Source organism: Bufo gargarizans, chromosome 6, assembly GCF_014858855.1.
Source record: "Bufo gargarizans isolate SCDJY-AF-19 chromosome 6, ASM1485885v1, whole genome shotgun sequence".
Taxonomy (NCBI): domain Eukaryota; kingdom Metazoa; phylum Chordata; class Amphibia; order Anura; family Bufonidae; genus Bufo; species Bufo gargarizans.
Window position 1 is genome coordinate 379,594,740 of NC_058085.1, and position 15,489 is coordinate 379,610,228.

Consider the following 15,489-nt stretch of genomic DNA (forward strand, 5'->3'; position numbering starts at 1 on the left):
CGTACCTCCTCTCGTGTCCAGGCTAGAGGCCGTACCTCATCTCGTGTCCAGGCTAGAGGCCGTACCTCATCTCGTGTCCAGGCTAGAGGCAGTATCTCATCTCGTGTCCAGGCTAGAGGCCGTACCTCCTCTCGTGTCCAGGCTAGAGGCCGTACCTCCTCTCGTGTCCAGGCTAGAGGCCGTACCTCCTCTCGTGTCCAGGCTAGAGGCCGTACCTCCTCTCGTGTCCAGGCTAGAGGCCGTACCTCATCTCGTGCCCAGGCTAGTGGGCGTACCTCATCTCGTGTCCAGGCTAGAGGCCGTACCTCATCTCGTGTCCAGGCTAGAGGCCGTACCTCATCTCGTGTCCAGGCTAGAGGCCGTACCTCATCTCGTGTCCAGGCTAGAGGCCGTACCTCATCTCGTGTCCAGGCTAGAGGCCGTATCTCATCTCGTGTGCAGTCTAGAGGCCGTACCTCCTCTCGTGTCCAGGCTAGAGGCCGTACCTCATCTCGTGTCCAGGCTAGAGGCCGTACCTCCTCTCGTGTCCAGGCTAGAGGCCGTACCTCCTCTCGTGTCCAGGCTAGAGGCCGTACCTCCTCTCGTGTCCAGGCTAGAGGCCGTACCTCATCTCGTGTCCAGGCTAGAGGCCGTACCTCCTCTCGTGTCCAGGCTAGAGGCCGTACCTCCTCTCGTGTCCAGGTTAGAGGCCGTACCTCCTCTCGTGTCCAGGCTAGAGGCCGTACCTCATCTCGTGTCCAGGCTAGAGGTGAACCCTATAGAATTAAAGGATTAAACGTGTCCAATGTGTTACTGTGTGAGCTGAGAACATCAGCAGTAGCACAATTGTGTGTCCGGTCCTGGCCGCTGTCTCAGCCGCGTTCACACTTTCCGTGACTTTTCATACTACTGTACGGCGCAGTCTCAGAAAGTCCTGCAGTCTTGACAATCCTCTCGCCTGTGCCGATGGTTACAATGTATCAAGTGCTAGTAAAATGTATCAGGTCGTCTGCTAATCCTACTGCTTGTGAGAAAGCCGACACACTGTGACGAGCACTAAAGCTGGGTTCACACCTGAGCGTTCTGAAAGGAGCGCTCTGTATGCGCGATTGTACGGGCGTTTGCAATCGCGCATACAGAGACAAGCGAACGCCTATTGTCGTGCGTTCCCGAAAGTCTATGTACGGGAACTCGCGACAAGATGCCCCAAAGAAGCTCCTGTACTTCTTGGGGCGTCGGGCGTTTTACAGCGCGATCGTACGCGCTGTAAAACGCCCAGGTGAGAACCATTCCCATAGGGAAGCATTGGTTTCTCCTTGTTGAGCGTTTCACAGCGTGTAGGAACGCGCTGTAAAACGCTCAGGTGTGAACCCAGGGTAAAGCTGAAATGACATCAAAGTGGAGGCCCCGTCAGTCCATGTTCACACTACGCTTTGCTGTAGCAATCAAATAGATATTGAAAAAAGGGAAAACCAAGGAATGTTCACATTTACCCCAGTTCAGCATTAAATTTCGGAATTAAGGTCATGGAGTCGACTTCTTCAGTCAAGATGTTTTCTTACTTATTTCTGCTGCTGTGAAAGTTGGGTGGCACCCGATATGGCGGCCATGACAGCTCACACCGCGGTGGTCATCCAGCTTTCAAAAGTCTTAAAAGGCAAATCAGCCCAACTATGGAGTCACATCGGCGGCTTCTATAGTAACATAGTAACATAGTACTGTGACATAAGGTGACACCGATCTCATCTCATGACACTGGTGGGGCCCTGGTAGAGGCTGTGTTGGGGGCCAGGAACCTTCTAGACAGGACGCTCCGGTTCTCTGCCTGGCGGAGGCTTCCGCTTGCACAGGTATCACAGTGGGGTGTACACCTGGTGCCTCCCTCCCTGCAGATAACCTCAGGTGACGCCTCCATGGCCACACGTGACCCAGGAGGGAGACCCCCAGAACTTACACGCTGCCGTCCACCAGATAGAAGTCGCGTTTGTCGGTCCTTATACACAGGATGTTCTCGGGGCGGTTGTTGAAGAGGCGCGTGATGGTGGCGATTCTCTCCATCGTGCTCCTTCCCACTTCTATGGATTTTACACTGTAAAAGAGCAGAAGATTTAGTGCTCACCATCGGCGGGGGGTCCCCAACATCCCCCCTTCCCATACTGCTGCAGTACTAGGCAGAAAGCTGGGTCACTGCTGGAAGCTGTAGTGCAGCCATGTTTTCCTGGAGCGCTCCTTTAATCCCAGACTATGGTGGAAACAAGATCGCAGACAGGCAGCTGTACAGTGCGATCATTGGTCCACTATAGATAGGGGGTCATCTGCTGCAGCCCCCAGACATCAGGTGTGATCCCCAATAGAAGCGGCTGCGCTCATTTAGATGCAGCGTTACGATAGGACGGGGTCCTCCAGCGTAAGAGCTCTGCGCAGTGGCCCTCCACCTTGGCTAATACATGGGGTCCACATTCAGGGCATCTACAGCGTACATCCACCGCGGGACCCTAGAAACTTTACTGATGACAGGGGATGAGGCAGCCATACTGAAACTCAGGGTCAGCAACCTCCAGCTCTTGTAAACTACAACTCCCAGCATGCACTCAGCTGTTCTCAGAACTCCCATAGAAGTGAATGGGGCGTACTGGGAGTGTCTCGGAAGTCATACTCACTCGCTTATATGAATGTCCCCCTTCCATTCCTCGTTCAAGCTCTCGTACGCATAGTAGCGCAGGATGAAGGAGTTTAGGGCCGTTCTGCACAGTTTCAATAGTCGCCATTTCCATGAGGCCTGAAATACGAAACAAGTATATGACCCCTCACACCGGGGCTCCGGGCATCAGGGGCCCGACCACCATCATAGAAATAAAGCTGTTCTAGTAAAAACGTTCTACAACTTTCAGATAGACTTGGAGTTTCAGTTTCTCACCTTGTTCAAGATCTCTGCTTGCCATTAGTGAATAGAAACATTCCTATTTGCATCTAGGGGCTGAACACCCATCCTGACTTAGTTCTGTTCACACAGCTGAGGGTTTGTTACAGTTCTATGCAGTGTACACAATCCTCCATGAGGTTAAGGCTCGGTCCACATGACGACATTTGTTGCGCGACAATTTTTATAATGATAGTCTCTGGTGTCGCGCTGTGACGCGACAGTTGCAAAAAGATAGATTTTTCTGCAACTATCACGTCGCAGCCGCAGCAGGTCGCATTGCGACACCATAGACTATCATTATAAAAATTGTCGTGCGACATGTTGCAGTGTAGTGGTGCCCTATTTGTCGCGCACATGTCGTCATGTAGACTTAGCCTAACACTTCAGCAGCACAAGTCGGTTACTTTGTATCAAGAGCGGGTGAAATGTATCAGTCAGAGGATTCTATATGCTATTTTTTTCACGTGCATGAAAAACGTATCAAAAACTGATTGCACCGCACGGAAAAAGTGAAACACTGAACACAATTGCAGACAAAACTGACGGAACTTTCCTGCAAAACCATCAGTTTTTTCCTGAACAGATCCGGAGAGAATCCGTAACGCTCGTGTGAAAGAGGCCTTAAAGGGAAAAATACGCCACAATACGGAGCAATCCTTTCATCCCCGGAACTCGTCTGGGAAAGCTGGACCCCTCATAGGAGGAGTTGTGTTTGTTGTCACTCAGCTTTCCCAGAAACAGATAGAACTAAGGGACTGTAATAGGGAACACAACATGGCGGCTGTGTATAAGATGCCAGAGGGCGTTACCTTGTTGTTGAAGACGTAGGACGGCGGGGACTTGATCAGGCGGCCTTGTTTGATGATCTGCTCATCTGTGAAGAAGCCACAAGTTCATCCTGACAAATCTCAAATACCTAAAGATCCGGTATCACGAAATAAGAAAGACGGAGCCGCACACGAGCAACATCCGTCCTGACATTCCCTGTAAATCCATCCTGGAGACAGGGATGATGGGAGTAATACATTGTGTGTGAGATAGGGGGATTAGACTGTGAGCTCTTGGGGTCAGGGATGATGGGAGTGATCTATTGTATATGAGAAAGTGATATAAGATGCTGGGGTCCGCTACCATTCCAGCTGATTCCTAGCAGCGGACACTTTATGATCAGCTCATTCACACGTCAGTGTTCGGTCAGTGATTTCCATCAAGGATTTTGAGCCAAAACCAGGACTGGAGCCTCCACAGACATCAGGTGTAACGCTGGGTTCACACCTGAGCGTTTCTCAAACGCGCGTTTTACGCGCGTTTTTGTCGCGCGTTTTTATGCACGTTTTTTGTAATAGTAAACGCGCGTTTGACGCGCGTTTGTGTGATTGACTGCAGTGTCCTATGGCCACAAACGCGCGTCAAAACGCCCCAAAGAAGCTCAAGTACTTGATTATGCGTCGGGCGTTTTACAGCGCGATCGTACGCGCTGTAAAACGCCCAGGTGAGAACCATTCCCATAGGGAAGCATTGGTTTTCATGTGTTGAGCGTTTTACAGCGCGTTTGAACGCGCTGTAAAACGCTCAGGTGTGAACCCAGCCTTAGGGAAAGATCTGCTCCTGTTCTGTGTTTACAGCCGCACCTGGTTTTGGCTCAAAATCACGGATGGAAATCACTGACCGAACACTGACGTGTGACTGAGGCAGAGATCCCTTCAGGGTACGTGCACACAGGACGGGTCCTCTCTGCTGCTCCTGTAAACTCTGCACATTATCTGCACACAATTCTGCCGCAATGTCCTGGTACTTTACACCGTGTAGTAACATTCGGGGACGTTGTAGTTGTGCCGGGTTCCTCTTACCTGTCTCGGAGCTCCTCCTTCTGGGGCCCATTGTGAACCAGCTCCTACTGGCTATGAAGAGAGAATATTACTGGTTACTGGAGGCTGGAACCAGTCCTAGAAATCAGGGGCATAGCTAGAAATGCAGAGGTATCAGAGGCACACAGACCCTGGGGTGTAGCTATAGGGGGTGCAGAGGTATCAGAGGCACACAGACCCTGGGGTGTAGCTATAGGGGGTACAGAGGTATCAGAGGCACACAGACCCTGGGGTGTAGCTATAGGGGGTGCAGAGGTATCAGAGGCACACAGACCCCGGGTGTAGCTATAGGGGGTGCAGAGGTATCAGAGGCACACAGACCCCGGGTGTAGCTATAGGGGGTGCAGAGGTATCAGAGGCACACAGACCCCGGGGTGTAGCTATAGGGGGTGCAGAGGTATCAGAGGCACACAGACCCTGGGGTGTAGCTATAGGGGGTGCAGAGGTATCAGAGGCACACAGACCCCGGGGTGTAGCTATAGGGGGTGCAGAGGTATCAGAGGCACACAGACCCTGGGGTGTAGCTATAGGGGGTACAGAGGTATCCGAGGCACACAGACCCTGGGGTGTAGCTATAGGGGGTGCAGAGGTATCAGAGGCACACAGACCCCGGGTGTAGCTATAGGGGGTGCAGAGGTATCAGAGGCACACAGACCCCAGGTGTAGCTATAGGGGATGCAGAGGTATCAGAGGCACACAGACCCTGGGGTGTAGCTATAGGGGGTGCAGAGGTATCAGAGGCACACAGACCCTGGGGTGTAGCTATAGGGGGTGCAGAGGTATCAGAGGCACACAGACCCTGGGGTGTAGCTATAGGGGGTGCAGAGGTATCAGAGGCACACAGACCCCGGGTGTAGCTATAGGGGGTGCAGAGGTATCAGAGGCACACAGACCCGGGGTGTAGCTGTTGGGGGTGCAGAGGTATCAGAGGCACACAGACCCTGTGGTGTAGCTATAGGGGGTGGAGAGGTATCAGAGGCACACAGACCCTGGGGTGTAGCTATAGGGGGAGCAGAGGTATCAGAGGCACACAGACCCCGGGTGTAGCTATAGGGGGTGCAGAGGTATCAGAGGCACACAGACCCTGGGGTGTAGCTATAGAGGGTGCAGAGGCATCAGAGGCACACAGACCCCGGCTGTAGCTATAGGGGGTGCAGAGGTATCAGAGGCACACAGACCCCGGGGTGTAGCTATAGGGGGTGCAGAGGTATCAGAGGCACACAGACCCTGGGGTGTAGCTATAGGGGGTGCAGAGGTATCAGAGGCACACAGACCCCGGGGTGTAGCTATAGGGGGTGCAGAGGTATCAGAGGCACACAGACCCTGGGGTGTAGCTATAGGGGGTACAGAGGTATCAGAGGCACACAGACCCTGGGGTGTAGCTATAGGGGGTGCAGAGGTATCAGAGGCACACAGACCCCGGGTGTAGCTATAGGGGGTGCAGAGGTATCAGAGGCACACAGACCCTGGGGTGTAGCTATAGGGGGTACAGAGGTATCAGAGGCACACAGACCCTGGGGTGTAGCTATAGGGGGTGCAGAGGTATCAGAGGCACACAGACCCTGGGGTGTAGCTATAGGGGGTACAGAGGTATCAGAGGCACACAGACCCCGGGTGTAGCTATAGGGGGTGCAGAGGTATCAGAGGCACACAGACCCTGGGGTGTAGCTATAGGGGGTACAGAGGTATCAGAGGCACACAGAACCTGGGGTGTAGCTATAGGGGGTACAGAGGTATCAGAGGCACACAGAACCTGGGGTGTAGCTATAGGGGGTGCAGAGGTATCAGAGGCACACAGACCCTGGGGTGTAGCTATAGGGGATGCAGAGGTATCAGAGGCACACAGACCCTGGGGTGTAGCTATAGGGGGTACAGAGGTATCAGAGGCACACAGACCCTGGGGTGTAGCTATAGGGGGTGCAGAGGTATCAGAGGCACACAGACCCCGGGTGTAGCTATAGGGGGTGCAGAGGTATCAGAGGCACACAGACCCTGGGGTGTAGCTATAGGGGGTGCAGAGGTATCAGAGGCACACAGACCCTGGGGTGTAGCTATAGGGGGTACAGAGGTATCAGAGGCACACAGACCCTGGGGTGTAGCTATAGGGGGTGCAGAGGTATCAGAGGCACACAGACCCCGGGTGTAGCTATAGGGGGTGCAGAGGTATCAGAGGCACACAGACCCTGGGGTGTAGCTATAGGGGGTGCAGAGGTATCAGAGGCACACAGACCCCGGGTGTAGCTATAGGGGGTGCAGAGGTATCAGAGGCACACAGACCCTGGGGTGTAGCTATAGGGGGTGCAGAGGTATCAGAGGCACACAGACCCTGGGGTGTAGCTATAGGGGGTACAGAGGTATCAGAGGCACACAGACCCCGGGTGTAGCTATAGGGGGTGCAGAGGTATCAGAGGCACACAGACCCCGAGGTGTAGCTATAGGGGGTGCAGAGGTATCAGAGGCACACAGACCCCAGGTGTAGCTATAGGGGGTGCAGAGGTATCAGAGGCACACAGACCCTGGGGCGTAGCTATAAACGGTGTGGGGTTTCGCTCTGGTAGACAGGATAAGCGGACGCAGTATGGAGGCACCGACCAGTTCTGAAGTCAAACAGCTCAGTGTTTATTCACACTCTTGGCAAGTTCATAAACAAGAAGTCACCTTGTGGTTTGGTGTTAGTTCACACCTGCCCGCAGTTCTGCCTCAGACTCCATGAGCAGGCTTTAGGTGGCCAGTTTCCCCTCACACTGGTCTCAGCCCGGCACCAGCCTCAGATCCCAGTACTGAGGGATATTCTCTGCTGAGTCCAGCTGTCTTTTTAAGGCAGCTAGTTTCCAAAACCCGGACCAGCACCTGAGATCCAGTCCGGTGTTTGTCCTCAACTGGCCGCTAATCAGCCCAGCAGCACACACTGGGAGGAAACCACCTGCCTCCCCATACGACTCCCTTCACTGTGTCACATATCCCCCCCCCTTCTTTGTTCAACCTTGAAGGGGTGGACACACGCCAGACAATGCACCCGGGACCGACCTGCTCTGTTTTCTACCGAGAACTTGAAGTTCTGTAATGACAAGAACCACCTGGTGACCCGGGCATTCCTCTCTTTGGCCTGGCTCATCTACTTGAGAGGGGAGTGGTCGGTCACCAGGCGGAACTTTCTCCCCAACAGTTAATAGCGGAGAGACTCGAGAGCCCACTTGATGGCCAGGCACTCTCTCTCCACTATACTGTACCGGGTCTCGGCTGGGGTGAGCTTGCGGCTTAGGAAGACAATGGGATGCTCCTCCCCGTTGACTTCCTAAGACAGTACCGCACCGAGGCCTACTTCGGAGGCGTCTGTCTGCACTATGAATTCCCGCTTGAAGTCGGGCGTCCCACACAGGGACGACTTCAAAGCGGAGAAAGCCTCTTCCGCCCAATAATCCCAGCGAACCATCACTGATTTTCGTCCCTTCAAGAGCCCTGTCAATGGTGCGGCCACCGTAGCAAAGTGGGGGACAAACCTCATGTAATAGCCCACCATTCCCAGGAATGACTTTACTTGCCTAGTGGTGACAAGTCGGGGCCACTTGGGGCTTGATGACTCTGCGCCCAATGGCATACCCCAGGTACTTAGTCTCCTCTAACCCTGTCGCACATTTCTTTGGGTCAGCGGTTAGTCCAGCTTTCCGAAGGGAGTCCACTACAGCCTGCACTTTGGGTAGGTGACTTTCCCAGTCGGTACTGTGGATGACAATATCGTCCAGGTAAGCCGAAGCGTACCGACGATGTGGACGAAGCATGATGTCCATTAGTCACTGAAAAGTGGCGGGGGCGCCATGCAGACCAAAGGGTAAGACATTATACTGGTACAGCCCCTCAGGGGTGATGAAGGCCGTTTTCTCTTTGGCAGCCTCCATTAAGGGCACCTGCCAGTACCCGGCTTGGGTATTAATACTATAGGACTGGCCCACTCACTTTTAGACTCCTCAATAAGGTTTAGTTGCAACATCATCTGCACCTCCTCCGATATGGCTTGTCGCCGAGCCTCGGGTACCCGGAATGGTTTTAGCCGGACTTTTGCCTGAGGCTCAGTGACAATGTCATGCCGAATTGTGGAAGTGCGTCCAGGGAGGTCCGAGAACACATCCGTGTTCCGACTAACAAACTCCCTGGCCTCCTGAGTCTGTTTAGAGGAGAGGCTGTCAGCAGTTCTTACTGTGGCAGCCGCCTTTCTAGCATCAGACAGAGGAGCCGGAACCTCTTCTCCTAGAACACCCGGCCGCGGGCTGTCTTCTGTACAGGTCTCCCTATCTTTCCACGGTTTGAGTAAATTCACATGGTAAACCTGCTCCGGCTTTCGCCTCCCTGGCTGGTGCACCTTGTAGTTTACATCTCCAAATTTCTCTATAACCTCATAGGGCCCCTGCCACCTAGCCAGGAACTTACTGTCCACGGTCAGCACCAGAACCAAAGCCCGATCACCCGGGTTAAAGATCCGGACCCGAGCCTGCCGATTATAGACCCGACTCTGGGCTCGCTGAGCGGCCTCCATATGCTTCCTAACAAGAGTTAACACTGTCTCTATCCGATCTTGCATCTGGGTAACATATTCAATGACACTTTTATGTGGAGTGGGTTGTTGTTCCCACGCCTCATTGGCCACGTCCAAGAGACCGCGAGGGTGTCTGCCATATAGCAGTTCGAAGGGCGAGAACCCAGTAGAGACCTGGGGTACATCTCAAACTGTGAACATGAGATAGGGCAGAAGGAGGTCCCAGTCCTTCCCATCCTTAGGCACCGCTCTTTTTAACATATTTTTTAAGGTTTGGTAAAGCCGTTCTACCAGTCCGTCCGTTTGCGGATGGTAAACAGACGTCCATGACTGTTTTATTTGCAGCAATTTGCACAGTTCCCTCATGACCTTGGACATAAACGGGGTCCCTTGGTCGGTCAGAACCTCTTTAGGTAGTCCTCCTCGGGAAAACATCTCCATTAACTCTTTAGCTATGAGTTGGCCGACATATGCCGCAGTGGCACCGCCTCCGGGTAGCGTAGTCTAGCGTGACTAAGATGTATTGATGCCCTCTAGCGGACTTTGGTACTGGGCCTATGAGATCCATAGCTATTCTTTCAAACGAGACCTCGATGATCGGGAGAGGTACTAGGGGACTACGGAAATGGTGCTGGGGGCTAGTTATCTGGCAGGTCGGGCAAGGCTTACAAAACTCTTCCACCTCTCTAAACACACTGGGCCAGTAAAACCGCTGTAGAATACGGTCCTGTGTTTTCTGCATTCCCAGATCACCCCCGAGAACATGTTGGTGCGATAGATCTAGTACCAATTTGCAATAAGCCCGGGGCACCACCAACTATTCAATATTCTCACCCCGTAGTTGGTTTACACAAAACAGCAAATCATGGAGAACCACAAAACTTGGAAATATCGACTTGGCCCCCGGTTGTTGTGGTTCTCAATTGATCATTAACACATTCTCCCAAGCTCAGAATAATGTCGGGTCCCGGTGTTGTGCGGTGCCAAAATTATCACCGGAGACATTCAAGTCTGCCAGTTAAGGGCCCAGCGGCAAGTCCTCCACCTCCCCAACCGTTACATTCAGCGGGGTTGTTCCCCCCTCTTTCACCGAAGTGGAGGTCACCCCTACCGCTGGCCCTTCGGCCTCAGGTTCCCAGGGTTCTGGCCTCCCACCTGAGCATGGCCAATCCACTGGGGTTATCCCTGACTCTTGGGGACCAATAAGTCTCATAGCTGGCCACAGTTCCGGGAAGCACCGGAAGTCGCTTCCTATTATTGCCTCATAGTGTAGATTTGTGGCGACGGCCACTTCACGGTTGCCGGCAGGAGGATTCATGGTTAAGACACCAGAGCGGTGGGCTAGTCTTTTTTTTCACCATGTATGCACAATACCTCGACTTTCCGGCCAGCAAACTCAGCGGGTCGCACCAGGGTAGCCCTTACTAGGGTCACCAGACTCCCCGAGTCCAGCAGAGCCTCCGCCGGAGTGTCTCCCCCTTACACCTGGCTCAGGTGATTATTATCTAGAGACTCCCTGGTACCTGTACACAGCTTCCTGGCATATAGCGACTGACGGTAGCCTTAGTTAGTGTCCATGGGCTGAACCATATGGGGACAGTCGGCCCTTACGTGAGCTACACCCCAGGGTCTGTGTGCCTCTGTGTGGATTTTCTGTTTGTAATCCTGCATCCGTGTGCCGATACAGTAAGGCCACTGCACACGAGTGCGAGTAGACGTTTAAGATCCGCACTCATTTCCGTGCTGACCTATGTGCGTTTCTTCGGCATATCTGCACCAAAATCTGCAATGCCTAACAGCGGTTTCTGGTGCAGATTTGATGCGGTTTTGCCGCAGATTTCATTACAAGTGTGAAATCCGCAGCTAAAACTACAATAATTGCCGTTATTTTGTTTGAATCCGCGCAGTTGGTCAATTTCCCCACAGACAAAGAGTGCATAAGATCAGTGTAATGTCGTACACTTTGCTGGTTCTGTAATATGCTGTGTGGGGGGGGGGGGGGGTTTCCGCAGGAAAAACTGCGCAGAAAAAAACGCACGTATGCCGCATCAGGTGCAGGTGACCTAAGGGCCTTCACACACTGCAGACTTTTGCACAACTGAAAATGAGTTCCATTCATGTGCATGGGGCGGCGAGCACATGGATTCCTGCAACCGCCATTCAGGTGAACGGAACTGATTTTCAGTTGTGGACGTTTCTGTAGCGATGCCGTCTGCACACGAGTGAACGCGCAGAAGATCCACACAGAAGATTTCTGAGAGTTTCTGCAGAATATCTGCACCAAAATCTTGCATTTCTAATGGCGGTTTTGCTGCGGATCTCACCCTTTAATGAAAAGGGTGAAAATCTGCAGCTAAAACCGCAAACGTAATTGACAGGCTGCGGATTGGGAAATCCACAATGCAGGTCAATTTCTGCAGGGAAACAATCTGCAAGGTGTACGTGAGATTTGTGGGATTATATACACTTTGCCTGTACTACACTACCACGCAGATTCCACTACACGGAATACACGGCAGTGATGGCCCAACGCGACATTCTGCAACAGTTGCAAGAAATCCATCTAAGTTGGATTTTTCTGCAAATGTCGCATCGCAGTTGCAACACAATTGAGATACATTGCATCAAATGTCGCGCAACACATGTGGCCAGACCTGTTTGTGTCCCGCGACACGTCACCGTGTAACTAGACCCTGAGGGCACCGCCACCCCGTCAGGTTTCTGCCTGCAGTTTCTGAAGTCAAAATCAGGAGTGGATCCCAAAAAGAGATTGGGGCTCATCCACTGTCGTTTTTGTGCCTTATTTACTCATAAATTAGGCCAAAAACTATTTTTCTTTACTCCAGGGCTCGCTTATTTTTATTCTACATTTTCGAGTGGTAAAGCGGAACTCTTTGTGCATTAAAAGTCGCAGTTTCAGCGAGATGTGCAGCTTTTTTTCTGCACAGATGCGACTATTTTTTATGCGCAAATACATTAGACAAGTCTGAGCGAATATGAACCTGTCATACTGAAAAGCAACCATCAGAGGGCAGACTGACAGCAATACACCGAGTCTAGTTCATCAACTGCCGTGCGACTTTTAATAAATACTCAAAAGAAAGCAAGAGCAAAAGAAAAACGGACGAATGGAATCTGTCTGATGTCCAATCTTACACCTAATAACAGACAAGCTCGATGAATGTCCCCCAGTAAGAATAAAGGACGGATACAACTTCACTTTTACTTCACTTCTCATTTTTGCTTCAAAAACTGCACCCTACGCGTGGCTGTTCCCTAATTTTTTGGGCGTCTGATCTGCATTTTGTGCGGGTTGGATGAGGACTCATTCAATTCAAATGGGGCCGAAAAAGATGCAGACAGCACACCGCAAAAAATTTCCTATTCTGGTCCATCACCACAAAATGCGGAATGCACGCGGCCAGTATTCATGTACCGGATTGCGGACCGCAAGAAACGGATACGGTCATCTGAATGAGCCCTAATACTGAGAGCGATCAGAGTGTTTAACCCTGCAGGTGCCGTGTATGCAGGTTCTCACAGCACATCATGTGACCTAGTCACGGAGAGCAGAACACGGATGACTCCGGCAGCACTTACCCCCGCCGGCGCTCGCACCGTGTGTTGGGGGATTGCATAGATGGCACTAGCACCTTCTCCCCTGCCGCTCGTCAGCGCTTGCCAGTGGTCTCCGCCGCTGCGGGTACCGACCGCTTAGGTCAGGCTGATGGTATTCTGTATTCTGCATATGCAATTGCCTAGAGCTGACATATGCATCAGTTCACCATTAGTCATCATGAACATCCAACCAGGAACTGCCTTCAATACAAAGTCTAGCAGCAAAACACGCAAAGTGGACATTGAATCCTAGAAGCGCGTATCCAGATTCACACTGTAATTAAAGGGACCCTTCACTTTCAGCCACTTACAACTACAATAACCTAATTGCTTATCCTTGGATACATTGCACAGGAAAGCCTGCTTCACATGCGCAGGGGACGACAGTCACACTGAACCCATTTACTACAATGCCCTATAGGGAAACAGCCAGGTGTACTGTCCCTTTAAATGCATAGGACTTACCGGCCATCGTTCCCCAGCAGAATACTCTGTCTTGAGACTCGTGGTGCAAGAAGTATGATGAGAACCCTCATCGTCCTGAACTATGGCAGGTGTGGGGAAGTTTGGCCACTGACTACCTGATTATTCGCCTTACGGACAGGCTCTTCCTTAGTTACCCAGATAACATAAGGAGTTAGTTACCTGTTACCTGACCCCTTTTCCATTCATTGCGGTACTTACAGGTGCTCTTCTGCAGGTGAGCTGAGTACAGGTCGCTGACACTGCCCGGCTCTCAGCTATTTGTACGCGCAGAGCGTCTGAAATCCGATCCGCCGGGAATTTCCCTGTACGAGCACCTCGACGGGTTCAGGGGAATTTAGTGTCTTTTTGTCTAAACCCCCCCGGTAAGGAGGGAAAAACCAGAATCTCAGCTGTTTGTAGAATTCGTCTCTGGGAGGGGGTTGGACGTCTTTACTTCCTGGAGATCAGATGCATTATTAAATCAACTCACGCGTTTCAGGAAATGAGCAAAGTCATTAAGAGCGAAGGAGACGCCGTGAGCAAAATGCACCAAAAGTGGGAAAACAATTTTTTTTAAACTTTTTAAATCTCCCTAGAGTTTCCTGTTGAGACATTGTTGCATTTGTCGTCTTATACTCTGGGGGGCGCCCTTCTGTAGAGCGTCTCCATTACTCATTATGCCTGTCTCACGCGTTGAGACTGGTGTGTAAGGATATGTTGACATGAAGGATTTTGTCTCCCCCAAAAAAATCCCCTGCGTATCCCACAGCAGGAACTGCGGAGCCGCGGGTTCTGCTGTGGATGTTCATGTGGACCCGTAGACTAGTGAATGTATGGCGGCACAATGGGTCGGTGCTGCCGCTGTCTCCAGATCTTCAGACCATGGGGCAGCCCACCCTCCCGTAGGAGTAAAAAGAACAGATAGAAGGAGGCAGACAATAGGGACGGCCTGCACCACGGACACCTCCCGGCACCACCAGGACCATGAGATGATTTCAAACACTTGGTTGGTAACTCGGGGTCACCGATAAAGCGATTTAAATCATCTCATGGTCCTGGTCGTGTTTGCACCATGAGGTCCACAAGTTGTCCAGGCCGACCCTATTGTCTGCCTCCTTTCATCCCATGTATTGAAGACAATAGGAAGTGGTTTCAGAGGAGATTCAGACCGATTTCCGGCCCCAAATCCGCACTAAAACTGCACAGAAAACCTATTGTTTAAATCACGTTTTTATGTTTAACATATTCTTAAATAATTTTTGATAATGCTATTTTTCATTTTCAACATCTATATTTAAACAAAACCCGTAAAATCCTGCAGTTTTTGCACTGGCCGCTATGTTTAATAATTGGCGCCACTTCTTGGTCTGTAAAGATCAGTTTACTGCAGTTGACTCCTTCTAATCCTGCCTGTAATGATACCACCTCTGTGTATAGATAAGACAGGATCCACCATTCACAATAGGTGATTATCACATCTTATCTATTCCCTCCCTGTACAATGACCTCTGCGCAGGTCACAGAGCCTAGAAAGCTCTCCCATAGAAGTCAATGAGGTCCCCTCCTGACCATGTGTCTATGGACCATGGGGCTGTGTAAATGCTGTTAACAGCGGCTCAGGCAAGATGGCCGCCCCCATAATCATGTTCAGGAAATAGAAAAATAAAAATTTGCAATCAGAAGATAAAATCTGATTAGATAAAAAGCAAATGTGTCATTATTTGGTTTTACCTGGCAGACATATTTTGCTGACACGTTTCCTTTAACCCAGATTCTTTGTTGGGGTTGTTATTTCTAATAGGGGCCCCATGCGGGAGGTCATCCAGGTCACTGACAAAGCGAGGAATTTCATCTTCGCCTGAAGCTCAATTGTTTTGAAATAAGACGAAGAATCGCAGAAATTCAGAAAATGAGCAGAGAATGCCACCAGTGTGTTCAATGGGAACATAGACAGGTGGGAGAGTGGACGAGAGTAGCTGTAAGTAATGGAGAGAGAGAGAGAGAGCTGCAGACTGGGTGCTGAGAAGTAATGGAGAGAGAGCTGCAGACTGAGTGCTGAGAAGTAATGGAGAGAGAGAGAGAGAGCTGCAGACTGAGGGCTGAGA

The 15,489-nt window shown here is 51.4% G+C and overlaps 1 protein-coding gene across 2 annotated transcripts in view; it reads right to left on the reverse strand.

Annotated features, from left to right (window-relative positions):
• Nucleotides 1-13,829, reverse strand: part of PLEKHS1 (pleckstrin homology domain containing S1) — a 35,523-nt gene extending 21,694 nt beyond the window's left edge. Inside the window, exons 1-5 of one of the 2 annotated variants that reach the window (XM_044298093.1) lie at nt 13,604-13,829; nt 4,753-4,803; nt 3,712-3,776; nt 2,640-2,758; nt 1,934-2,068 (exon numbers count right to left, since the gene is read on the reverse strand). In XM_044298093.1, coding sequence (XP_044154028.1) covers nt 1,934-2,068; nt 2,640-2,758; nt 3,712-3,776; nt 4,753-4,783 — 350 coding nt within the window. In that variant the 5' untranslated portion in view covers nt 4,784-4,803; nt 13,604-13,829. Of the gene's footprint in view, nt 1-1,933; nt 2,069-2,639; nt 2,759-3,711; nt 3,777-4,752; nt 4,804-13,384; nt 13,563-13,603 lie in introns of those variants that run through there. The other variant, XM_044298092.1, reaches the window with a different exon arrangement.
• Between the last annotated feature and the right edge of the window lie 1,660 nt (nt 13,830-15,489).